The 24708-nt window shown below is 41.8% G+C and overlaps 2 protein-coding genes across 4 annotated transcripts; one reads left to right on the forward strand and one right to left on the reverse strand.

The window, feature by feature from the left end:
• Positions 1-992: 992 nt before the first annotated feature.
• On the reverse strand, positions 993-13254 carry LOC142367183 (uncharacterized). 3 transcript variants are annotated; one of them, XM_075449139.1, is made up of 11 exons: positions 12674-13254; positions 11930-12077; positions 11717-11825; positions 11070-11225; positions 9925-10053; positions 8772-8892; positions 8469-8644; positions 6972-8259; positions 4620-4760; positions 4030-4182; positions 993-3572 (listed from the first exon to the last, which is right to left on the reverse strand). In XM_075449139.1, the coding sequence occupies exons 3-11, from the start codon at positions 11783-11785 to the stop codon at positions 3121-3123; spliced, it is 2685 nt and encodes an 894-aa protein (XP_075305254.1). In that variant the 5' UTR covers positions 11786-11825; positions 11930-12077; positions 12674-13254; the 3' UTR covers positions 993-3120. The 3 variants fall into 3 exon arrangements, with proteins under 3 accessions (XP_075305254.1, XP_075305255.1, XP_075305256.1); XM_075449140.1 differs by lacking the exon at positions 12674-13254 and adding an exon at positions 12192-12664; XM_075449141.1 differs by having other exon boundaries at positions 3479-4182.
• On the forward strand, positions 12973-23745 carry necap1 (NECAP endocytosis associated 1). The gene is made up of 8 exons (XM_075449142.1): positions 12973-13164; positions 15515-15615; positions 15749-15853; positions 15965-16046; positions 18599-18707; positions 19141-19285; positions 19562-19658; positions 21395-23745. Exons 1-8 carry the CDS (start codon positions 13025-13027, stop codon positions 21447-21449), a joined length of 834 nt encoding a protein of 277 aa, XP_075305257.1. The 5' UTR covers positions 12973-13024; the 3' UTR covers positions 21450-23745.
• Positions 23746-24708: the final 963 nt, after the last annotated feature.

Raw genomic sequence — 24708 nt, forward strand, 5'->3', positions numbered from 1 at the left:
ATTTTTAAGGCCTGAAAGATCCTAAAGCGTGGCCGCTGTCACTGCATTGTGCCACACTTTGATTCAGCGCGAGGCCTCAGAGGTTTAATCACTCGAGTGGTTTGTGAACGGGAAATATGTTCATTAATTATTTATAATTTCAATCATTTTGAAACGGGATTGCTATATATAAGGAGATTTTGGTTTGGATTATGTGACGTGACTTGCTTGTGTAAAGAAACACAAGGACTCAGCCGACCATCCCGTCCTAATGTAACACAAACTGTCAAATTCCCAATCTGCCCCCTCTGTTTTTAGACACTAAGCTCCTCTGTCCCTGAATGGAGAGACTCAGATCCGGCTCTACTCTCTATCAAACATTTACTCCTCTTCTCAACTAATTCTGTAATGGCCTCCGCTTACCTTACACTTCTAAATTAATCAGGAAATAACTGAATGAGCAGCTGAACGGAGTGGTTGAACAAACACAGCTCAAAGATGCATTTTGAATAACAGTTTGTATCTGTATCTTTCAACCGCTAAAATATCAGTTCTGTGGTCATAAACTTATGAAGGTGTAAATATATCCTCTACTTTATTTTAACATCTATCATTAGTTTATGTCCTAAACTAGATTTGGTGCTCAAAGATTCACATTCATGAGTAAATATTAAGGATGCAAAGAAATAAATTAATTTATTTTCCAAATAAGCTACATATAAACAGAAAAGCCTCAGTAGAGTTAAGTTTTAACAGGATATTCTTTAGTTTCTGTTATAATAATGTAATAAAGTATGATACTGTATGGTCTGATCTATATCAATATATTAAAATGATAGCAAATGCAGTGATTTCCCACAGTGATTGGAAGAGTTTGTTGTGTAAATATGTGCATTTATGGCCCTCTGGTGGTGACAGTAAGCAGGTTCTGTTACGGCTGAAAATTCAGTTGAAAGAAAATGAGATTCCAGAAAGAAAACTTTCAGAAATCTGCAGCAGAAAAGAGCGAACAGTAAGTTAGTGAACCACTTTATTTCTCAAACGTACTGTACACCGTCACAGTTTACAACACAGCTTTAAATTTAAATACACAGCAAAATAAATTCATTTAATACAAAATTAAATCTGAAAAATAACAGCAGCCACTGTTCGTTCTGATCACTCTACACCGTAACGCCTTGTATAATGTTCTCTCGCTCCAATTTACACCAACACTCACACTTAGTGGGACACACGCGTCCCGTCAAACACAAAAAAAAAAAAAAGGAAAAGAGTTCAACTTCGGTGACCTCTTAAGTCATCGGCCCTGACTGCTTTCTGTGGCTTCGATGCTCCACGGCTCATTAACTGCTCCTGCTACTCGTCTCACTCTCAAAGTGAAGCGTAAAACCAGCTCCATGCAGCCGTCTGTAGAGCTACAGGACTTTGTTTATTTACCTATCCTACGGATGTGTGCTGAAAACCATCTTTCATCCACACACCGACTAACTTAGGGGCCGACACACACACACACACACACACACACACATACACACACACACACGATTACAGGATCTACTCTGACAGCATGCACATAACAGAAGTCCATGTTTGCGTTGGGGTTTTATTCAGCCGACGTGGCAGCTGCATGTTTGTTAAAGTGTTGGTTGGGGCGCACAGAGGACGCGTTTCACTACACGATGAATCCAGAATGAGCATGAATAAAACCGGGAAGATAAAGCCACCGTCGGTTACCCAGTTCGATCATGAAGCAGAAGCAGTGAAGCCGATCGGCTCCACCCGCCTGGTGATCAAACTGTCAAAGTTCACCTGAATTTGTGTTTGTTGGAGCGATAATCAAGCGACAAAATCAATCAATAAATAGGTCTATAAATAGATTGTAACACTCTGATATACAGTATACTTCAAGGTCTATCTTTTAATTTCTTCCACTATTTACAATCAGCACAATAAATACTGCACGCCATGTGCACACACACACACACACACACACACACACACGCACACCGGCCGCCGTGTACAAACGCATGCACCCTTAATGAAAACCTACAGTGACATACTTCTGTTAATGCTCCACACGTCCCATCAAATACACACAACACTCAAATACAGCAACTCTTCAGTGCTTCCTCAGAGTCACTCTCAGGTGCTCAGACTTGTGCTTGACTAAATCACTGACAACATGACGGGATGCTTCATTAAACGGATGCGAGGGGGGGCATGTGTGCGTGTTTGATCAGATGATCATAAGATGGTTTTAACCCTTCCAGGCAGCCCCTGATTTCAGTCCATCATGTCCAACATTTAGACAATTTTCACACCTGAAAATCCTGTTTCTGTTGCATCATCTACATCTATTCATGGCTTCCCCGCATCTTTTTGTCATCGCCTACATGATCTCGTCTGGCTGGTTCAGAGACAGATGCGAGTCTGCGTCAGCATGCTGGCGGGTAGCGCGCTGCTCTTGGAATGAATGGAGACGCGCTAACAGGTTTGTTGCTACCAGCAGCACCAGCGTCAAGTACTCAGAATACAGAAGCTGTACCGCCGTTTACGAGCAAACAGTCTCGCAGGTCACGGGAGCTGTTTTGGAAAATAAACCTGCTCGTCTCTGCCCTCGTTCTGTTTTGGTGAAAACTCTCCAAAAACGAATGTTTTCGCGCTACAAAATGAGCCAATCCATGGTTGAGATGGAGCAAACTGAGGCTATTTCAGGGATATGCTTCCAATATCAATCTGTGACAGTAACATTGCTCTTTCACAATGGGAAAGGTTCAAGCAGGAATTCTAAAAAAGTGAATTTGTTGTGTGCATTCAAGGACAAATGGACAAGTGAGCTTGTCAAAGCGTCCACCGAACAGCCAAACTCTGCCTCTTTTCAAGTGTTTTTGACGTGTTTCCACGTCACAAAGTGTCCCTGTGATTGTGAAATTGAAAAAACACACAGAGATGTCTCTCTGTAAGCCCTGCCATCTGATTTTTAACATGGTGAACAGAAACCAGGGGCTACCTGAGAGGCACAGGACAGAAATCTGTAATGATGTGGCCGTGTTGTAAGGAGTATGTACGGCACATGTTAGCATGCAGATCTACTCTGTGGGATGTTTTACGGGTAATTAGTGAGCTTTACGTGTCCAGCTGTCAGAACAAGAAAGGATTGCTGTTTCGGTTGATGGTCTGATCCACCCCGCTGCCTCCACCCCTGGTCTGTGGCGCTCTAAAGAGACCAGCTCCTGCCGGGTCGTTCCCTAAAAACAAAGTGGACAGAGCGTCTCCCGCTCCCAAAGAATTCCTCACAGAAAATCCAGACTGCATCATTCCCACTCCCGTTTGCTTCCCACGTGCCATCTGAAGATTCCCTCTGGCGAACACAGGTTGCACCATTTCTGGAGCCCCCGGAGCCGTCTGAAGCCTACTGGCAGGACAATGGGACAGTTGCTGAAACAGGGGAGTTTCACCTGTAGGGTTGGCAGAAATAGCACCACGGGAGGGTGCTAGGCTGCCAAAAGGATTGCCGTACGGGGCTGATGTTTCAGCAAAAGCTCCAGATCGAGCCATGGGAGCAGGTGGCATGCCCTTGGCTTTGAAAGCGCCTGGGAAATGAAGAAGAGTAACAGGAGGATGGAGGGACGAGGGGAAGGAGCGAGGGAGGGACACGCAGTTCGAAGTGTTCAAGCAAAGAGAAAATGCACCAAAGCAGAGCAGAGAGAGGGGTGAGAACATTTTCTCTGGTTAATATACACTAGTTTCTATACAGAGCAACTTTACAACAGGTCATACACGCACACACATACATGACACCTATACGAGACAGCGGGAGCACAGGGGAAGGGCAACACAGTCACAATAAGCTTTTTGCATCCAACCCGGGGCTAATTATCTGTCAGTCACACCCTCTCTGTGCCCGTCTCTCTCTGGGCTGAAGACTTCAGCTGAGCGGTCGTGGAAAGCATTCACATCTCCCTTTGAGCGAAGTGAACCAGGAATAATTCCACATAAAGTCATGAATGTTGTTGGTCACCCAGAGTGAAGCTCGCTCTCTGTCCTTACCGATGGCCTGTGTTTGGGCGGTGATGGGGGGGCGCTGTCTGGGTTTGGGGTTAGAGGAAAACAGATCGTCCAAGTCAACCAGAGACGCCCCTGCGGCACCCAAGAAGGAAGCAGTCTTTCTGTACATCTCGTCTTCCTGCACGGTTCGCTTTCCTGAAATAAAATAAAGGTCCAATGCTACTCTAAAAGGTGTTTTCTTTCGGGGGGGTGGGGGGGGGGGGGGGGGGGGGGGGGGTCAGGGAGGAAGAGAGAGAGCAAAGCGGAAGAGAAGGTTAATTGATTAAGATTGTTAGCTGATCGATGGGAACGTGGGGGTGAAATGGAAGGAAATGGACATGCGAGCAAATTAGCTCTTTTAGAGTTAAAAAGCACATCGCCACAAGACAAAAGCACACGGTTTAGTTTGTAGTTTTAGAGTCGCATTATTCAGTTTTTAATTCAGTTAAGCTGGCAAAAGGCTCTTACCGTTTAGAAGCAGCATATTTCTGAATGCGGTTGATTTCATTAGTGGAGCATTTGGTGGCTTAGGGTGAATGATAGATGGATCACAGAAAAAAATATGTTCAGACAGAGATTCGGGTGGAATTTACCTGTCCCGCTGCCACTTGTGCTGCTCGGTGGACCCCAGGGATCATTGTTTTTAGATGCTCCAAATGGGTCTCCAGATGGGGAGGAGTCCGAGGGTGGAGCTGATGTACCCCATGCATCATCTGCATTGACTGGAGCTGAAGCTGAATAGTTAAATAAAGCACAAGACACTCTCAAACAGGAAAAAAGGTAATGTAGTATGTTGGTTCAATGACTTTTAATGCATTTTCTTCTGTGTAAGCAAGATGGAGAAGCTTCTTCTGTGTGTTTTGCTCTTGTGGTGAAAATGGCTGACCTGGCTGACTCTTCTGATGCCTCCGTTTGCTAATGACTTTGTACAATTAAGTCTTTGTTCTCTGATTTTTGAAATATAGACGGCTGAATGAGCCATATTTCATTCTTGCTACTGCATAGCAAAGCAGAAAGAGGACAGTTTGTGCCATCTGCTGGTGGACGGAGACGTGGGACGGGGCAGATTAGCATATTCATAGATCCACATTCAGTGAACGAGAAAAAAGGTGTGGAGTCAAACCCCAAAGGGCACGAGATTCTTCAAAATGGAGAATCTTTTTTATGGGGAATAATAAATGGTAGCTGGTAAAGTCTGAACTGTCCACTCAGACCTTTATTTTTACCGCTTCTTAGAATTTAAACCTCTTCTTCTGCTTGAAATAACCGAGACAAGAAGATCTCTGCACTGACTAAAGAATCTATAGTAACTGACCCAGTATAAAAAACTGCTTCTATTATTATTATTAGTTCCTTTTTTCCTTACTTCAAATAACATTAAAGAGTAAAAAAAAAAAACACTCTGTAATTATCTGTGAAACAATTGATTATGTTGAGGAAGTTCAGAATTTGGAATAGAAAACTGTGTAAACTATTCATTCAAAATTCTCGGTTATTTGCTTGTAAAAGAGCGAAAACATGAGGGTACGAGTTTACAAGATCAGAATGACACGACAGAAAACTAAATAATAAATGAAGCTAATCTCCACTTAGTGTGCACTTCCTGTGCAGCAGAAAGGAATGCAACGTTCACTCAACGCGAGAGAGTCTGAAGGAAGATTTAAAGCCGAGATGTAAAACTGTAAAGCTGACACGAGGCGATCTGAACCCAGAGGGTTCAGGAGGTAGAGCGGTTGGTCACCGCACTGCCTGGTTAATAATAATACTTGGAATGTGTTTTATAAATGCAGTCCATTTAAAATGAAAACAAAAAATTACCAAACTGGGTCATAGGACCAGATCTCACACATGGGCAGTGATAAGAACTGGAAAAGTGCTCCTCAAGCTGATCCAATAAAGCAAAAGCCGATTTTTAAACAACTTTTAGCCAAATTATTCCTTCATTTCACTACAAACGGCACTACATCAAGGGACTTTTCTGTTTAATAAGGATCTGTGCCATCAAGTCTGCAGCCTCCACCTCATCCCAGATATGAACCATTAACACTTGATAAATATTTCACACAACACCCAGTGTCTCGACTCTATGGATGTCTGTCCTAACACCCTCCTACATTTGGGACACGGATGCTTCAGCATCATAGCAGCAAAATCCTTGTAGATAAATAAATGAAGCTGTGTAGTGGCTCATACTTTCACCTCACGGCAAAAATGTCTGTGCGTTGATGGACTTTTTGTGCCAGTCTAGGTTTTCTTTGGTTGCTCTGATTTCCTCCCGCTGTCCAAAGACATGCACGTTGGGTTAACTGAGATTTTAAACTGGCTGTGGCAGTGAGTGTGCATGGTTGCTTGTCTCTGTGTTAGCCCCGTGTAGCCTGCCTTTTATCCCCAGTGGCAGCTGGGATATGCTCCACCTATACCTGCGCATAGAGTTACAATATTCTGATATAACTTGTTGTGGATTGGTTGAACGTTTCCATATTGGTTTGAAAGTTTGGACTCTCGCTCGGCCACCATCCCGTGTTTTTGAAGATTTGATAAATGTTGACCACAAAAGAAATTACTCACCGACATAAAAAGTATGTAGATTTCTTTCTGAACGCAATTCAGCATTTTACAGGTACAAACACAGCCAAGGCACAACTTTGATGGTGATAACTTACAGTTTGTGAACAAGTCACAGTTGCCTACACAGTGTTCCTTATAACCGTTACAAGTGATGCAAAATGGGTTGTGGTCGTTGCTAATAGTCAAACCCTTATGCCTCACAAGTGGTTTTGTAGTGTCTTTGGGGTAATATGTAAACTTGCTAGAACATAGTGAAAATTAAGATGACTAAGCATTTTCTGTTGAATATAAATGTCTACAGCAAGAGAGACTGCAGTTAGAGGATTTAAACAAACTGATGTATTCTTACGTTCCAAGAATGGCCCATTACTGCTTACCTGGAGCTCCCCATGGGTCATCGTCTGGTTTGGATGGATCCCCAAATGGATCCGAATTATCAACAGGTGAAGAGGTACTTGCCCCGTTCCCCCAGGCATCTCCACCCTTTGTGTCTTTTGGAGCAGAGGTTGCTCCCCAAGCATCAGACCCAGTGGCAGGTGGAGAACTGGTCAGGCCTCCCCATGTATCTGCACTATCTTGGGGTGATTCCACTGGAGGGGCACTGAAGGGATCTGAGGCATCATCTTTTGGTGGACTGGATGGCACTGTGAATGGGTCCTCTTTAGGGGGTGTAGACGGCACAGCAAAGGGGTCATCCTTTGTAGGTTTTGCTGTTGAAGAGAAAGGATCCTCTTGAGGTGGTGTTGTTGGTGCAGCAAAAGGGTCATCTTGAACAAGTTTGGTTGGTAGTGAAAATGGATCTTTAGGTGATGTTAGGGGAGCAGTGAAGGGATCATCTTGAGGTATGGGTTCTACAAGTGGTTCATCTTTAGGGGGTGTTGATGCTGGAGATGTGAAAGGGTCATCTTTCGGAGCATTAAAAGGATCGTCTGATGAGATCACAAAAGGGTCATTTTTAGGGGCATTGAAAGGATCATCTTTTGAAGCGTTGAACGAATCGTCCTTGGGGGCATTAAACGGATCGTCGTTCGGAGCGTTAAAAGGATCATCCTTGGGGGCGTTAAACGGATCGTCGTTCGGAGCGTTAAATGGATCGTCCTTGGGGGCGTTAAACGAATTGTCCTTGGGGGCGTTAAACGGATCGTCCTTGGGGGCGTTAAACGGATCGTCGTTCGGAGCGTTAAATGGATCGTTCTTGGGGGCGTTAAACGGATCGTCGTTTGGAGCGTTAAATGGATCGTCCTTGGGGGCGTTAAATGGATCATCCTTGGGGGCGTTAAATGGATCATCCTTGGGGGCGTTAAATGGATCGTCCTTGGGGGCGTTAAACGGATCGTCCTTGGAGGCGTTAAACGGATCGTCCTTGGGGGCATTGAATGGATCACTGTTCGAGGAACTGAAAGGATCTGGTTTATCTTTTGGCGCAAATGGATCCTCTCCATTCTTTGGCGCCGCAAATGGATCTTCATCAGCTTTTCCTGCTGCAAAAGGATCTTCAGTTTTGGCTGGCACTCCCCATGCATCATTGCTCGGTTCTTTGGGGACTTCCCATGTGCCTGATTTCACTTCCTCCTCCTTTGCTTTCTCTCCTGCCCAGGCATTAACTTTCGTGTCCGGGCCTTTGCCTGCATCTTCCCACTTAAGCTCATCTTCACTCAGCTTGGCCTTTGATATAAGAATTGAGAAATATTCAAATGTATTTCAGTGGTGCAAGTAAAACTATGGTCTTTACACAGAAGATTGACATGATTATTGAACATAATATTTCTGGGAAAACATTTAGCTGTATAGCAGGAGTCGACAGGATAATATTGCCGTGGAACTGATGGTCCTGTGTACACTTGCAATAGCAAATGAGTGTATTGTTCACTCACCCTTCTCTCTGCGTCTTTCTTCTCAGATTCTTGTCGAAGACGCTCTTCTTTACGGGCAGCAAAGGAAGCAGTCAGGTCAGCTACAGAGGGTATGTTGTCCAAAGATGGAAGTCCTGCACCCCCAGCAACATAACACGGCTTGTAGTTGGGATCCTTAATGGCATCAGAGGATGAGGCTGTCAGAAGAGACGGAAAATAATTTAGATTTGTGAGACAGACAGACAGGTAAAGATGTCGAAAGGTAAACAACTGTTGAAACAACGGGTATTTGGCAGCGATCCTATAAAAAAAAGAAAGTCTCACCAGCAGAACCCTTTGATGTCTTTTCCCTGGTCATGACGGCAAATTCTCTTTCTGTCTTCAGTTTCTCATCATCCTCCATTAAAACAAGGACAACCTTGGCCTTCTCCCTGACATTTCCACCCTAGGAAACAAATGTGGCTACATTAGACCTTAAAGCTGCAGTCTGCAACTCTTTTTCAAGCATAATGCCTGGAACTGTCCGGGGATTCTGAAAGTAGTACATTAAATACCCCAATACAAAAAAAAATGAGTTCTCTAGGTCCCCTATATGTCCCGCTAGGTCCCTCCAAAGCCAGCAGGTTTGTTTACAAAATTGCAGACCGGACCGGTAAAAGGTAACCAATCAGGTTTACGAGCTGGGCTCTGCTGCCTGTCAATCACCGATTGTGCACGCGCGATACAAGGTAGGCTCGTCCCTACGCTTATTTATCTGGACTATTGAACTTCATTACGGGCTAGTCTACTTACTGTGTCTTCCATGATCGCAAATGACAGGTGAGTTAATGAATGAGGAGTCGTGTAGGCGCATCTGGCGTGCACGTCTACGTGCACGAGTTCTCATGTGTTTTGAAGGGGCGGGACAGGAAGTTGAATAACTTTTTATTTTTCGGTTAAAAAATAAGCATTTCTTGCATTTTGCGACTACGGAGGTCACCGTTTTCAACTTCAAGCGTTCTGATAGATCATGTAAACCCTTAAAATGCCAAAAAGTAGGACTTTACGTATGACAACAACAAATCTTGCAGACTGCAGCTTTAATTTGGCACTGACAAACACCTTCCTTTTTGTGCCTTTTAAAAGGCTACAAAAACACACAGATGGTACAGGTCTTGCAAAACATTCAAAACAAATAACGACTAATATGTAAACAAATGCTATTAAACAAAAACAAGAACAGTATTCATGCCATTTATAAAAAAAAGTCGCACTTAAACCCTGCAAATATTGCAAAGACTCTAAGTTTTAAGTGTTTCTTTATCTGACATCCTCCCCTGACTGTTATTGTTGTTTTGAACTTGACCTGGAAGTTTAAACAAATGATGACATGAATGTTTTAGTGCCAATAATGGATAAATTTAATGCATAGCATTAAAGTCTTTAATGGAAGCTAAAAGGCTGCATTCCTTGGACATTGACACTAAGAAGGTATCACCTGATCTTTGCCATCCTTTTCCACAAAGCGGTACTCTGTGAGAGCTTTGACGATGTAGGTGTTGTCTTTCATTTTCAGAAGCACACGATCATCACCGGTCTTCAGTATATACTCCAGAAGTGTCAGAGACTAGGATGAAAAACATGCCAAGAAACACACATTTACTGTATATAAAAAGCAGAACTAATTAAACTGAAAATCCCCAAAAAACTTTCTACAAAGTCTTGCAAACTTTGTTTTTTTTTTCTTTTTTTATTCACAAATGTACTTGACAAAAAAGTGGCAAAAGGAGCCAAACAAAACCTCTATAAAGCGTCATTATTAATGCATAAAGGTTAAATGGTAAGAAAAAATCCATAACAGACGATACCAGGAGTGGACACCTGAGTAACTGGTTCACATGGCTGCTAGAATAGATTATACCTGTACCTGAATGTATCAGATGACAGAGAAATTGACATTGAAACTAATTCAAATCAATTGTATTTCTTCATTAATCATTTCATATAATGTAAATGGGGTTTTTTTAAACATAGGATCTGCTGAATGATGCATTTCAGTTGAACTTTAATAGCTTAAAATTTCTGTATTTTACTAAAACTTTTTAAAAACATTTTAAACATAGTAAACCTCAGTGCAGTTACATGCAAAGTTACACTGTTAAATCATTTAAAACTAACCAAGAGACTCCTGGGATTTGCTGTCAGGTACCAATATTCTAATTTAAAAAATAACCAGAATTGGCCAGAAATACCAAATTTATCTTTCTACACTTTCACTTCCAGTCTTCTGGGCAAATCTGTTACAACAGCTAAATGCTGGCATCAATGTGGTTTATAAATGATGGATTAACTCAACAGAAATAATGACTCAACACAAACACAACCACAAGAAAGGAGCAAATTAATATATTTCATTGAAGGTTTACTCGTCAACTGGACCATATCTAAACTGTTGAGCCCATGTATGCAATGCTGCATAATAGGAACAGATGGACAGTGGGTGTATTTAAGAATGGCCTGTTTTGATAAAAACTTCCACTTCAGGTTTATCATCTGTAGCCATGGTGATGAAATGACTCATAAGACAACGTCTGAGCAGTGTTAAAAAAAATTTTTTTCTTTGTGTGTCAATCTGTTCCTCACCTTGTGGATGTGTCTCCAGTTCTTGTCGTCTTTCAGACGTTTCCAAAGCATTGTCATGATCTCGTTGCAGGCCACCGCATTGTAAGTAAGATCAGAAATGTCAGCCATCTGAGAGCTGGATGGACCCCATGGGTCGTTGGATGTTGCTTCTCTTACCTGCAAGAGAGGAAAGCTGAGAACTTCCTGTGTCTAACACAGCTACAACAAGTTTAAAGGAATGGCAACCTGGGGGAAAAAAAAAAGATGACTACAGAAGTTTAAGGAAGTGGCAGCATCTCATTATGGTAAATACTTAATTTACTGGTTGAAGTACTATCAAATAGATATTTTGCAATGACTCGATTGTATCCAACTGAACTTTAGAAAGTCCAGACTACAAAATAAAAACATGAAATCTGATTTTTGGGAGATTTTTCTTAACTCACCACAAAGCATAACAATTTCTTGGGCAGATGTCGAAATAAATTGCTTGTTGGCACTTTGAGGGGTAAGAAGCCTCCTGTTAGAAAGCCGCTTCACTACTGTAACTATAGTTACTGATACCACTGCTGTTACCACAGCAACTGATGAAGATTGGTTGGTGATGTCTGTTCTGATCATTTGCTAAAGCACATTCTGTCCAGTATGTCATAAACAGTTCATTTTACCTTGACCTCAGCCTCAGAATAGTTCTGGACCAGGTTCTTCAGCTGTCGTCGGAGCATAGAGGAAGTCATGATGTCCAGGGGGGAGAGTGGGGAATCAAACCACCGCAATCTGATGCAGAGGGAGAAAAAAAAATGCTGCAAGCTCTAAGAACTGGGCCAAACAGAGCCACAAATAAACATATGTTCATAAGCATTGACAGCACACGCACATACCTTCAGTAAAATCTGCCTCTGTTCAGTAGATATACAATTCTGGGTTGCTTGCGTGCAGTTTGTGGCTCAGTAAGTGGTCATCCTGCAGCTTCTGCTTCCTCCTGACTGCACTGGTTTGTGTCAAGGTGTCAGAAACCAGATACTACAGCTGCAGTGAGGAACCAGCCAACATAAAAAAAAAAAAAGGTGCTGAGGCAACGGTTGGCAAGGCCTAACAATGGCCAGAAATTTGTGAATGCGTGACTGCAAAGCTAAACCACACCTGCTGTAGGTGTCAGCTTGTATCCCCTTTTCACTTTAACATCATCACTGCGACAAGCACTGATCGCCACCGAGGTTAGCCTATAATTTGGCTAAGCTACAAGCTAGCTAGCTATAAACACCCTGGAGCTAGGATGGGAAAAGATGAAGATAACCTGACTTAAACTGAAAAATGATGATCAGCGTGACACAGACTAACTGTATGTCGTCTTGGTTTCAAGTATAATATCGATAATGAGTCACAGTATGTGTTTCAGGACCTCGGACAGCGACTGAAGACGAGTAGCAGTCGTCAATATGGCTAACAGCCAAGCGTTGTTGTCAGGCATGCAAGAATCAGCTTAAAAAACACGCATTACTGACCAAAAGAAAGGCTATATATCAAGTAACTGCCGCTAAGTGCGTTTACAAATAACACAAAATGTCTGTGCGTTTTTTCGTACATCAAACATGCGTATTTAAGGCAAAAAATAAAGCACTAACCATGGATTGTTATTCAGGAATCTTCGAGGGGAGACGACGCGACGATTTCCGCTTCCGCAGTTTTCCGCACCTGCCGCTCCACGCCCCCCCTCACGATTTATCTTTTATTTTTTATTATTCGTTCCTCAATTCAACGCCAATTTCTGTAAACCAGCTCTGTTTCTTTTATTATGAAATAAAAAAAAAGGGGGAAACTTACCGGAAACTTACAAATTTTCTTTAATATTAAGTTACCGAGCTGCTTCGTGAGCGCAAATTACCGTTAATAACGTTTCTGACGCCGTCCCGCGGTTAGGACGTCGTGAACCACTCACGCATAAACTCACAGACCCCTCAGAATGAACCGAATAAATGACTCACAACCACAACTCCCACACCAATAACAGTCGGATCAAGATGGCGGCCGAGGGTGAATACGAGTCAATCCTGTGCGTTAAACCAGATGTCAACGTCTACCGCATCCCGCCTCGAGCTTCAAACCGCGCATACAGGTAGAGTAACGCCTGCGGCTCGCGAACGGAACCGTCAAGTGGGGATTTAACCGCGTTCGGTTCGGGCTTTCGCTCGGACTGCCCGTTCATCAGTACAACAAACACGGAGAGTGACACCGCTGTCTTAATGTTCCGCTATCTTCATCACTGGAGATGAAAAATTCTGGTCCAGTTGTTAAAGAACTGAACAAATGTTTTGTCTGTGTTTTTTTTTTTTTATTATTTTTTTGTTTGTTTGTTCTCTGGGCGCTTTGTTGGAGCTGTCAGAAATGTGACTGAGATATTTGTCATCATGCCGGATCGATAAACGGGCAGTTTGCCAGGACGGTGCCACACGCTGCATTCCTGACAGCTGAGATATTTCACCGTGTTGAACCGAGAGCCAACAGCGAGACATTGCAGTCTGAAATCGGACTTTTATGTCTTAAATCAGTCGGCAGATAAACACTGCATGTCCACCATGTGGGCCACTGCATGGCCGGAGTCCCCTCCTGTAAGGTCTCGGGGCAAAAATTGATTCTTGGGCCCCAGGTTGCCCCCACGGTATCAGCACTTAGAAATCAACCAGAACTTCAGAGCTGAAACTATGATTAAGTGTTGTGCGAATCATTTTAAGATCCTAAAAAACCCAAATTTTACAAATTTAAGACCTTAGAAAGCACATTGAAAATAAATTAATTGATAACCTCGTTTTAAAGCAACTTTTGTTTCATGTGACTATTTTGTATTCTTTTAAATCACATTTTGCACTACTTGCATTTTGAACAAATTTTTTTATTTTGTATTTATTTATTTTTTTATATGCTTTTTTTGTTGTTTAGCTGTTTAATTAATTATTACCTTTAACGCGTGGTTTATTATTTGTGTTATTTATCTTTGTACATTAGGGCCATCCCTCAGTTGTTTTTGTATTTGAATAAAACTTAATAACTTTCATTATAATTTTAAGCTCAAAACCTTTTTAGACTTTGACTAATTTTCAGTAGAGAATGTAAAGTTGATGTCCATACTGTATTCTTGCTTGCTCCGACGGAGTCTTTTTGTGTGTACAGACCCTAAATTCTAACTACAGGACAGTGTTTATGTGTTAAAACTGCAAGATCAACCTTGAAAATCCTATTTCTAATCATCATAACTAAATGCTGAACATATCTGTTCACTACAAGTTAAAAAAAAAAGCAATTTTTTAATAAGTTTTAAAGTTAAAACACGTCTTTATTATCAGTAAAATGACTTATTAAACCCATAGTGTGGTAAACACACTGCTGAATGTTTTGGAAACAGAATAATTAATTTACCTTGATAGATTGGCCTTAAAAAAGAGAGCTGGAGTTAGTAGAGCAGAATACCATCTTATCTTACATTGAGGAGTGCAGTTTGATTAACCTTGACTTAGTCCACCTTTCTGTCCTTATTTTCTGTCTGCATCTCTTCCCTTCTTCACTAAATTTTAAAAGTTTTTAGCCAAACAAATTCACATTCTCTATTGACGACTGCAGCCATTAAGTTCTTTGATCAAATGAATAAAAAATCCTGAGATTTTCACTGTTTAAATAACCTAAAGATGGAAGCAATACCAAAAAGTTTAATGAATAAGTGTGCATACATATCTATACGTATATAAAACCTTAACCAGTTACTTTGTAGGTAGCTTTAGGGACCTTTTGAAAGCCTTTTACTGACTTTGTTTTTTGCTAAAACTAGCTCGTCTCAGGTGGTTGTGATCCTCTTCCAATCGGATGAATGGCGGTTCGATCCTAAGCCCATTCACACGAGGAAGTGTTGGGAAATACATTCCCGATATGTTAATCAATGCATGATTGTCAAGAATAAAGCACTTAATTCGGGTGTCTTTAAGTCCCATTTAACACTTAAAAATATGCTTATATACTGAAAACCAGGCAATGGGAACATGTCTGATTTTTGTATTTTCTGTGAAGCAACATTTGCTTCTTATTCCCTTTATGATTGCAGTAAACACAGCTATATAGATGTAGGATAAATTACCCTACATAGATGATGTTGAGCTTAAGTTCTGAATATCTGTGGTTTTACCATACAAATGGTAACTAGTCAGCACTTTTTAACCATAGCTAAAATTAACCACAGATCCTTTATACACCCAACATCATTATGCATTTTAATCTGAGCCAACAATATGAACTTGTGTACCAACCTTTTAAGGTATTTTAAGCAAAATTACTCTGTATCGATCAGAAATCAATCACCTTTGGGCTGTGGACAAAACAAGCTAATTAAAGACATTACTCTGTGCTTTAGTACCTTGATGGAGATTAGACTAATTGCAAGTTGCAGCTCTGAAATTGTTGGCATTAACTTGTGTCTGTAGGGCAGCTGACTGGAAGCTGGACTCTCCAGACTGGTCTGGCCGAATGAGGGTCACAGCAAAGGGCCAAGTGGCGTACATCAAGCTCGAGGACAAAGTGTCAGGTTTGACATTTCGGCTTTTTATACATGAAGCCTGATTGCTTCATGTTTTTAATACGACATTTTTCCCCGGCTCGCTGGAATGCGAAAGTACTGCATATGCTGACCTTGCTTTCTGTCCTCTGTGGTCCTGCAGGGGAGCTGTTCGCTCAGGCACCAGTGAAGGAGCATCCCGGCGTTGTCTTGGAGACGGTCAGCGACTCCAGCCGATACTTCGTTCTGAGGATACAGGATGACAACGGTCGGTCATTAAATGTTAGGATTTCTTTTTGTTCTTTGGTCCTGACACCTGTCTGAGGACCTTAAATTACCCCATTACCTGTTGTTCATGTCAGCTATCTCCTGTGTGCAGGTCGCAGCGCTTTCATAGGAATTGGATTTGGGGACCGAGGAGACGCCTTTGACTTCAACGTGGCTTTGCAGGATCATTTCAAGTAAGCAATGTGGCTCTGGTGTAAGATGGTGATTAGAGTCACACTGACGAAATGGTTTAAAGGGATAGTTCGCCTCTTTTGACATGAAGCTGTATGACATCCCATATTAGCAATATCATTTCTGAACATTTTCTTACCCCCCGCTGCGTCCTGTGAGCCGAGTTCCAGCCTCGTTTTGGTGTTGACGAAGGTAGTCCGGCTAGTTGGCTGGGGTCCCGAAAATAAAGCGTCTCGCTTCTCAAAACAATATGCGTTCAAAAGAGTAATACATTTGCATCACAGAATCGTTAGCCAGAAAAAGTCAGACCTCACAATCGCTTGGCGCTATTTTTGCCTCCCTTCATATCACTGCGTGCTGCCACCTGCCGATAGCCGCACCTGTTACGGTGTTTACTGCTCGGAAGCAGGGGAGTGCTCGGTCTGCTCTTCGGTCTGCACAGTTTACACAGCCCGTAGTGATACGAAGGGAGAGAGAAATAGCGCCAAGCAATTGTGAGGTCTGACTTTTTCTGTTGCACGGTTTTGTGATGCAAATGTATTACTCTTTTGAACGCATATTGTTTTGAGAAGCAAGACGCTTTATTTTCGGGACACTAGCAAACTAGCCGGACTACCATCGTCAACGCCAAAACGAGGCTGGAACTCGGCTCACAGGACGCAGCGGGGGGTAAGAAAATGGGCCTCATGCAAGAACCGTTCGTACGCACAGATTTGTTCTTAAATCGTCCGTACGAGTGATTTAAGAGAATTTGCGCATTCACCAATCTTTTCGTATTTTACGTTTTCTTTCAGGTACGAACAGAATTTACCAGTGATCCAGAGCTGTCGTAGGAGTTTCGTAAAATAGTCCGCTGTTATTCAAATCACGTTTGCTTGACTAATGGATTGTAAATTTAATTACTTTGAGAAACATAAATAAATATACATTATACCCCATAATGATGCTGACATTATTCTGTTTGAGTTAAATTATGCACTAATTGAAGGTTCATTTGAATCTGTATATAATGAGGTCAATAGGAAGCGTAACCAGCGGCTGTCTTGCTACTTTTGGATGCCTTCGCGCGTCAGGCTCTTGGAAGAGACCGTGTGGAGACAGACGAATGGCTGACATCGCGATTAAGATTCCCAAGGACTGTGCTGCTGCAAATATGCAGCTTGCTAGAGCCACAACTCCAGAGAAAAACACGCCGATCAAACCCAATTCCACCACACGTCCAGGTCCTCACCACCCTTGGATTTTTGGCCACTGGAACCTTTCAGAGGGAGATTGGAGACAGATCGGGGGTGTCCCACTCCTCTGTGAGTCGTGCGCTCCCCTTGGTCATCAAAGCTCTCATCAGTTTATCCCCCATGGTACATCAGATTCCCATACACCGCTGTCCAACAAGTACAAATTAAGAGGATCTTTCATGCCGTGGCTGGACTGCCAATCATAATTGGAGCACGAGACACATATATGCATCAAAGCCCCCGTGCTGTCGTGGAGCGCACTGAGCTGAAGGCCAGGTGGGTGTGTCTCCATACAGCTGGGGGCAAACTGCTCTATAGTCCAGAGAAGGCATGCCAGATTTGCGAAATATTGCCATGAACCAGGGTCTCCTACTACCTGAACCAGCCCAGGCAGACCAGAAGGTGTGGTGGCAGAAGACCCCCCTCATGGACCGCCCCATCAAAGAGCCATCATGATGAGGCAACAACTGATTGCACGGCTTTAGTTGCAGTCATCGAGCGCCTGCCAATGGCAAGACGTTTTTTTTAAGCCATTTTCATATCAAACCATTTCTTTTTCTATTTCGGTGACATGGTATTAACAGCACTCGTAATTGCTTCCCATTTCTTCGCTTCAGCAGGTCCCGTAATTCCACTGCTGACACTGCTAAAAATGACAGATTTTCCTTTTTGGATCTCTGAAAGCAGAACTTCAATCTCAGAGCCCGTAAAGTTGTTCTTTTTGCGCCTTGATGTCATTCTCAACACTTCCTGGCACAGGAGAGAGGAAGCACAGCCTTATGGTATTATTTAGGGCGTGGTGTATGCAAATCTACTATCCTCGTGCACGTGAACTTAGATACGCACAGCTGTGATTCATCATTTACGCAGGTCGTTTACACACTTTTCCCAAAGTTAAGAGCGCTTGTTGAATCTGACATGGCGTGTTCGTACGAGACCTTCTTACGAAAAAAGTAAGAGAAATTTAGAATAAAAATACGAAAATGTTCTTGCATGAGGCCCATTGTTCATAAATGATATTGCTATTATGGGATGTCATACAGCTTCATGTCAAAAGAGGCGAACTATCTCTTTAAAGTGAGGGCTTTTTCCTTTCTTCTTTCTTTTGAAAACACGTTTTTAGGGGTCCAACAAACTGTTAAACATACAGCATATCAGTTTCTTCCAAACTGAGGATATTGACTCAGCACAGGTCATCTGTAGCACCTTTTTTTTTTTTTTTTTTTTTTAAATCTGCACGCTGTCATTCTGGAAACTGCTGAGGTGCGTTGTTTGTTTCTGTATCCCTGCTGATGGTGTGTGTCTCTGGCTCCCTGCAGATGGGTGAAACAGGAGAATGAATTCAGTAAAAGCGCCCAGCTCGGGGATTCAGGACCAAAGCTGGACTTGGGCTTTAAGGAGGGACAGACCATCACACTCAATATAGGAGTAAGAACCAGTCTGTCGGACATAAAAATGTCAAGATTTTTCTGAATCGTCAGAAGAGATGAACCCAGACAGCTGAGGGGTGTTGGAAGTAAAGCTAATTTAATGTCTGCTGCAGATAAAAATGGAGTTTGAATGCAGGTTTAAAGCAATGCAGATAGTTTGTAGTTCACAAATCAAAGATGTAATCACTGGAGCACGAACGCATCCAAAAAAACTACATTTAACATTTTATTCATGTCGGTGCACTTAGAAAAGAAAAAAAGAGCCCACATCCTTTTGTCATTTTCAGTAAATATTTCAGTGAAACATTTGTTTGTCTTAGTTGGTTGAAACAAATTAATTTGATGAATATGTAAAACAGTAAAAGTGCTTTGCATGAACAGTTTTTCTCATTATCTTATGAATTTAAAGTTTTGCCTTTCTGCGTCTGCAGCAAGGTAAAAAGAGGGATAAGCCCCGCCCACAAGGGTTGGGTGGGTTTGGTCTCCTCCCACCACCACCTGGAGGCAAGATAGCCCCTCCTCCATCAGGCTCATCCAATCACAACACAGTACCGCAGACGGGAGGCACGATGGCAGGTAGATGGAGTCTGCACATAAATCTGCTGCCAACGTTAGAGTTTGATAGAAAATAAATTAACCGCAGTCTGTTGCATGAGATGAAATGTCTGCTTTAGGCCCTGCATTTTGTTTCAGGACCGTTTTTCTCTGGAGAATTTCACCCTGTGCAGCTTTAACCTACACAAGTGACCCACTTTCCTCTTCACTGTGTTAATTAGTGGCTGTTCATGTGAAACTGAGTCTAAAATGTGTCAGCTGCACGAAACCAGCTCTGTGTTCCACTCTCTCTGTCAGACTGCCTGTTGGAGCTGGACAGTAGTAACTCAAACACGGTGGTTCAGTCAAACCAGACCTCGGATCTTCTTTGGGGAGACTTCTCTGCTCCTGCAAGGTAGGACACTAATTTCCTGTTGAAAGTGTTTAAAGACTCCATGATGGAGGGACTCTGGGGAGGTTATTTTTTAGGTTAAGCCACAAGTGACGGAAGTAAAGGTATTGAAGTCAGTCACTCCATGCCAAACTAATTCTTCATAGACGATGTAATTAGATAAAATACCTGTAACACACTAAATTAGGCAAATATATGGTCATGTTAATATTTGAGGGGATTTGAATGTATATTTGTTTTAGCATAGATCCTGAAATTAGTGATGAATCTGACAGCACAATTCTGTGCAAAGTCTTGAGCCACCCCTGATGTATTCACATGTTAAAAAGAAAACTGGAAAAAGATGCAGCTATTTATTTAATAATAAATGGAAATGCAGTACAAAAACAGCTTTAAAGTGAATATCTGCTCTGAGCGCCTTTCTCCTCCAACACAGCCTGAACCCTCTCAGACGAGCTTTCTGTCCTTTCTTTAAGGAGTCTTCAGGAATAGTTCTCCGGGCTTCTTGAAGGACATCCCAAAGCTCTTCTTTGGATGTGGGCTGCCTTTTGTTCCGTTCTCTGCCAACATGATCCCACACTGCTTCAGTAATGTTGAGCTCCGGGCTCTGGGGAGGATTCATCCCTCCATCAGACCTGCTGCCACTGATTTTCAGACCACTTCTTGTGTCCTTTGGCACAGCTCAGCCTTTTCTCCCTGTTTCCTTTCCTTAAGAACGGCTTCTTGACAGCCACCCTTCCATGGAGCCCATTTCTGATGAGGCTTGGGCCAACAGCAGATGGATCAGCTGAAGCCAGGTCCAGATGCATCTCTCAGCTCCTGTGTCAGGTCTTTGCTGGATTTTTTCCTCTTTCTTAAGGACATCACTTTCAGATCCTGTTCATCTGCTGTAGATAGTTCTTTACGCCTGACACTTCTTCTTCTGTCCTCCACTTGTCCAGTTTCCTCAAATGCTTTAAGGACACACTGCACACCATGCTGAGATATGCCAAGTTTTCAGCTAACAGCTCTTTGGGAATCACCTTGTTGCTGCAGAAATCCTGTTTTCTGTCTGTCAGACTGTGTTATCTTTGCTGTTTTTCACAGATGCAGCTAAAGAAATGGGAACAAATGATGTGTCTCTGTGACAGGCTGCTGGGAACAAAGTCCCTAAAGATCCAATTTAAACACACTGGGCACATCACTGGTTCATCCCTTGAGTTAGGAGCCTTATTTTTAATGCTTGAATCATTCATGGGTTAGAGTTAAGTGGCTAAACAACCTACATTCAAACAAAAAAACTACATCTCTCTGAAAATGGTCAGGAAAAAGTAGCCAATGTCCAAAGGAAAACTTTGAAAGACCTTCAGAAAGTCCAATGAACTGTTGCTCATGACCACTTTTGGCTGCTTGGAAGCGAAATCTAAAGAAATGAGGGCTGGATCAACGTCTTTGCACAGTATTGAACTTCTTATGCAGTATTGTGTATTTTAGGCAAGAAAGCTTTGTTAACAAAAAATAACTAAGATTGTTTTCTTTTATTCTACACTGCATTATTGTATACATTAGATGTAATCACTCTTAATTTATACCTCATTAAGTCCTGTTTTATATCACTGGTTTTCAAAGAGCACCATGGTGTTATCATTTCAGGACAGTGCAGTATTCATAAGAAAACTCAAGAAAAAACACTTGAACTGACCTCTGATAACTCACATTTATATGGAGAAAACTCTTAATGTGAGTTTTTGTGTTTTCAGCTCTGTTCCACCTACTTCACAACCTCAGAACACCTCAAACTGGATCCAGTTTTGAGTCGCCGTTGGATACGTTGGTTGTGATTTTCATCTCACCTGCATCTGTGTCCGTAGCTTCCTGTGCATCACACTGAGAGTAACTCCCATACGCTCATCCCAAAGCAGAGACGAGAGGCACCAACATGCTGAGTTTCATATTTCTCTCAAACCCTCCTGACAGCAAATCAAGCACTAATGAGTAAAAGCCATCAAATGACATGAGCCATCTCCGGTAATATTTAAGGGCTACGTGTAACGTCCTCAGTTGCAGGTGTTCTTCTGTTATGTGTTTGCATCGGCTCCCCAGAAGGTGGCTCTCTGAGCACTGCTTTATCTTCTATCTGGGATGGTTTCTTCTGTCTCTGGCACAGCTCCCCCTGCAGGCAGAACAGAGTACTACACCTAAAGTGAGGACACCATTGCTCTGATGCAAAGAACGAATAAAAAAGCTAAACTTTAAGGAAAAAGATCAGGCTATATCTGTAATGTTAAATGGCTAGCACTTAAAACTTTGTTTGTTTCTTTTTTTTGTCACTCAGCCTTAATATTTGGCAAGAAATTTGTCATTTTCCTGCATGAAATGCTATGAAAACTACAGCAGTGATCCAACTGGTTGTCATTTAATTCATACAAAGGAAACAGTTATGACATAAATTATTATCCTGAATATGTGTAAGTGTTCTTTCAGTAAGAAAAGAACTGGGCATGGAAATGTTAATGTGTTCATATCAACTTGGCCAAATGTGTAGTTTGATTGAAAACTTATTTCCAATCAGAAGTTTTTCTTTGTGAATGCAGATGCAAACATTTGCTGTAATTATCTTTATCTTATCTGTTACTCACCACAGGATTAAAACACACTGTACAAAGTTTGTGGAAATACTACTAATCCTGTGGTATATTGGAGCTATGAGGTTATGTTTACAATGTAAAATAATCTGTTTAACTGTGCGGTACTTATTTTCAGCAGACACTTTTCGACACTGCAACACTGATACCAGTTGCCAAATTCAGACAAAGTCATTTATTTCTATTCTGCACACTGGAATAAGCTAAGAGTTGCATATCCTGCAGAGTTTCAGTCAAACTGTAGATAAAATCTACTCAAACAAAACAGGTTTTCTTCACTCCAGTCGTTTCTAATCTTTGAATAATTTGGCCTTTTCCTTGGTCCAGTTGAAATGTGACAACTCTGAGCAGGAATGAGGGAGTCGGCTACAGAAAGCTCTGTTTTTGATCCTCATAGGGAAGCTCTACTTTGGCGATGATAAATCATAGCTTTCGCTTTTCACATTTAACACACAGTGAACGATTAATGTCGCTCAGTCATAAAGTTGGATTTTGATTAAGCTTTCCCAACATTACCTTTCAACCAATCAGTCCTAACTTAACGAAACCCTGCTGGAAGTTAAAGGTGTGGTTCAACGCTGAAATTCAGCTCTTATCTGAATGGATAGATGGACATTTGTGCTACTTAATAGCAGACTCACACTATCAGAATCATTACCTTGGAGATGACCAGAAGGAGTTCTAAACAAGGAGCTGCAGTTAATTTGCAAAATCAGCAGTATGGTGAACTATTTGGATTCTATGTGTTTATAGTCTGACAATCTGGGAAATTTGCTTCTTGATATTCTTGTAAGTATTAGATTTAATATAATACTGCAGCTAGTTAACTTGGATTAGTATAAAGACTGAAAACAGGTGACCTGGTTCTGTTAGTGGTGATAAAATCTGCCAGCCGGGACCTCGGAAGCTCATAAGTTGTGTTTATATTTCTCAAAATGTCAAACTGTTTCTTCACATCACGATACTGAGGGACATTTATTTGGCTGTAAAAAAAAAAAGAAAAATGAAAAGCTCCTTTACCGAATTGATCAGTTTGCTGCGAGACATTTGAACGCAGCAGTCGGAGGACTAACAGCAGAAGGAACAAAACGATTGTGTCGCTTCATACTGAATGTGTTAATGGCAGCAAATGAAATGTTAATCTTTATTGCCGATTGTGAATTTAAACAGAGTTTACGGAACTTTGATGTATGAATTGTCATGTTCTTGACTGTGAATTAATTTGTCCGCATAAATATTTAAGATTTGCTGTGATCAAATCACATGATCTGCATTTAACTGGCATTAAGATTTAGGGCTGACTGATTTACGTTGACATGTGTGTTGTGTTTACATAGCTCATGCTGCTGGCTAAAATACTACGTCTCCCATTTCTCACTCATTCCACTCTGGCTGTAAAATCACTGGACTAACACTTGATTTCTGACCAATTTAATGAGAAAGAGGCAATAAAACCTTTCAAAGGATGCATTAAGTCTTGTTCTTTATAATGTTGCTCTGAACACTACAGAGTTGAATCGCATTCAGATTATGTTAACATTGCTATGGCAAAAATGGCATTTTAGGCCAGTAAATAGCAATCATTCATCTTCTGCCAGGTTTTAATTAGCAACGATAACAACCCTGTGGGTGGTGCAAAAGTCTTCATGTGGCAAACCTTTTATTTGCAACATCAGTTTGCTCTTATGTAAGGCTGGGCAACGATTAAAATTTTAAATCAAATTAATCACATGATTTCCCTGATTAATCACGATTAATCGCATTTGTACGCAAAATCCAAAAATGAATCCAAAAGTAGTGTATAGCTTTTGGCATTTAGTTTTATTTTAAATGTGCTGCCATATGAATGAAAGTGCCATAACATTTGTTGTGCAAACACACTTTTAACATCAGCATCTTTCTGTAGTTTTTATGTAGAAGCCTCGCTCCACTGTCTGTTTCCTTGAATGACTTGCTGCTATCAGTTGTGTGTTTTGCCTTTAAGTGATATTTTAGACTGGAACTACTACGGTGAGAAGACAATTCAACTTGGCAGTGTTTACAGATGACTTTGGTTCTGTCGACTCCGCCGTCTGGAAGAACTTTAAAATGAAAATGGCTGAGTATAAGTTCCGTACCCTTCTTCATGTTTGGTGGATCTGCCGATTACTTTCTTTTCTGGTTCCGCAGCAGACAGCAACAGACTTTTAAAATAAAATAAATAATAAAATAGGGGTGATCTGTGACATAGTGGGTTGAGCAGGCGCCCCATGTACAAGAGGCTATAGTCAGCGCTGCAGCTGGGCCCGAGTTCGAGTCCCGCATCGGACGGCCCTGTGCTGCGTGTCGTTCCCCCTCTCTCTGCCCCCTGCTTCCTGTCTCTCTGAACTTTCCTATCCATCAAAAGGCACAAAAGCCCTCAAAATGTATTTTTAGTTTTAATAAAAAAA

Source organism: Odontesthes bonariensis, chromosome 18, assembly GCF_027942865.1.
Source record: "Odontesthes bonariensis isolate fOdoBon6 chromosome 18, fOdoBon6.hap1, whole genome shotgun sequence".
Classification (NCBI taxonomy): Eukaryota; Metazoa; Chordata; class Actinopteri; order Atheriniformes; family Atherinopsidae; genus Odontesthes; species Odontesthes bonariensis.

Coding starts and splice junctions, on each gene's coding strand:
- necap1 (XM_075449142.1), top strand. CDS start 13,025: ATGACTCACAACCACAACTCCCACACCAATAACAGTCGGATCAAGATG. Junction 13,165..15,514: donor GCTTCAAACCGCGCATACAG/GTAGAGTAACGC, acceptor TTGTGTCTGTAG/GGCAGCTGACTGGAAGCTGG. Junction 19,286..19,561: donor GACGGGAGGCACGATGGCAG/GTAGATGGAGTC, acceptor TCTCTCTGTCAG/ACTGCCTGTTGGAGCTGGAC.
- LOC142367183 (XM_075449139.1), bottom strand. CDS start 11,785: ATGACTTCCTCTATGCTCCGACGACAGCTGAAGAACCTGGTCCAGAAC. Junction 8,893..9,924: donor AAAAGGATGGCAAAGATCAG/GTGATACCTTCT, acceptor TTTGTTTCCTAG/GGTGGAAATGTCAGGGAGAA. Junction 4,761..6,971: donor TGACCCATGGGGAGCTCCAG/GTAAGCAGTAAT, acceptor TTAACTATTCAG/CTTCAGCTCCAGTCAATGCA.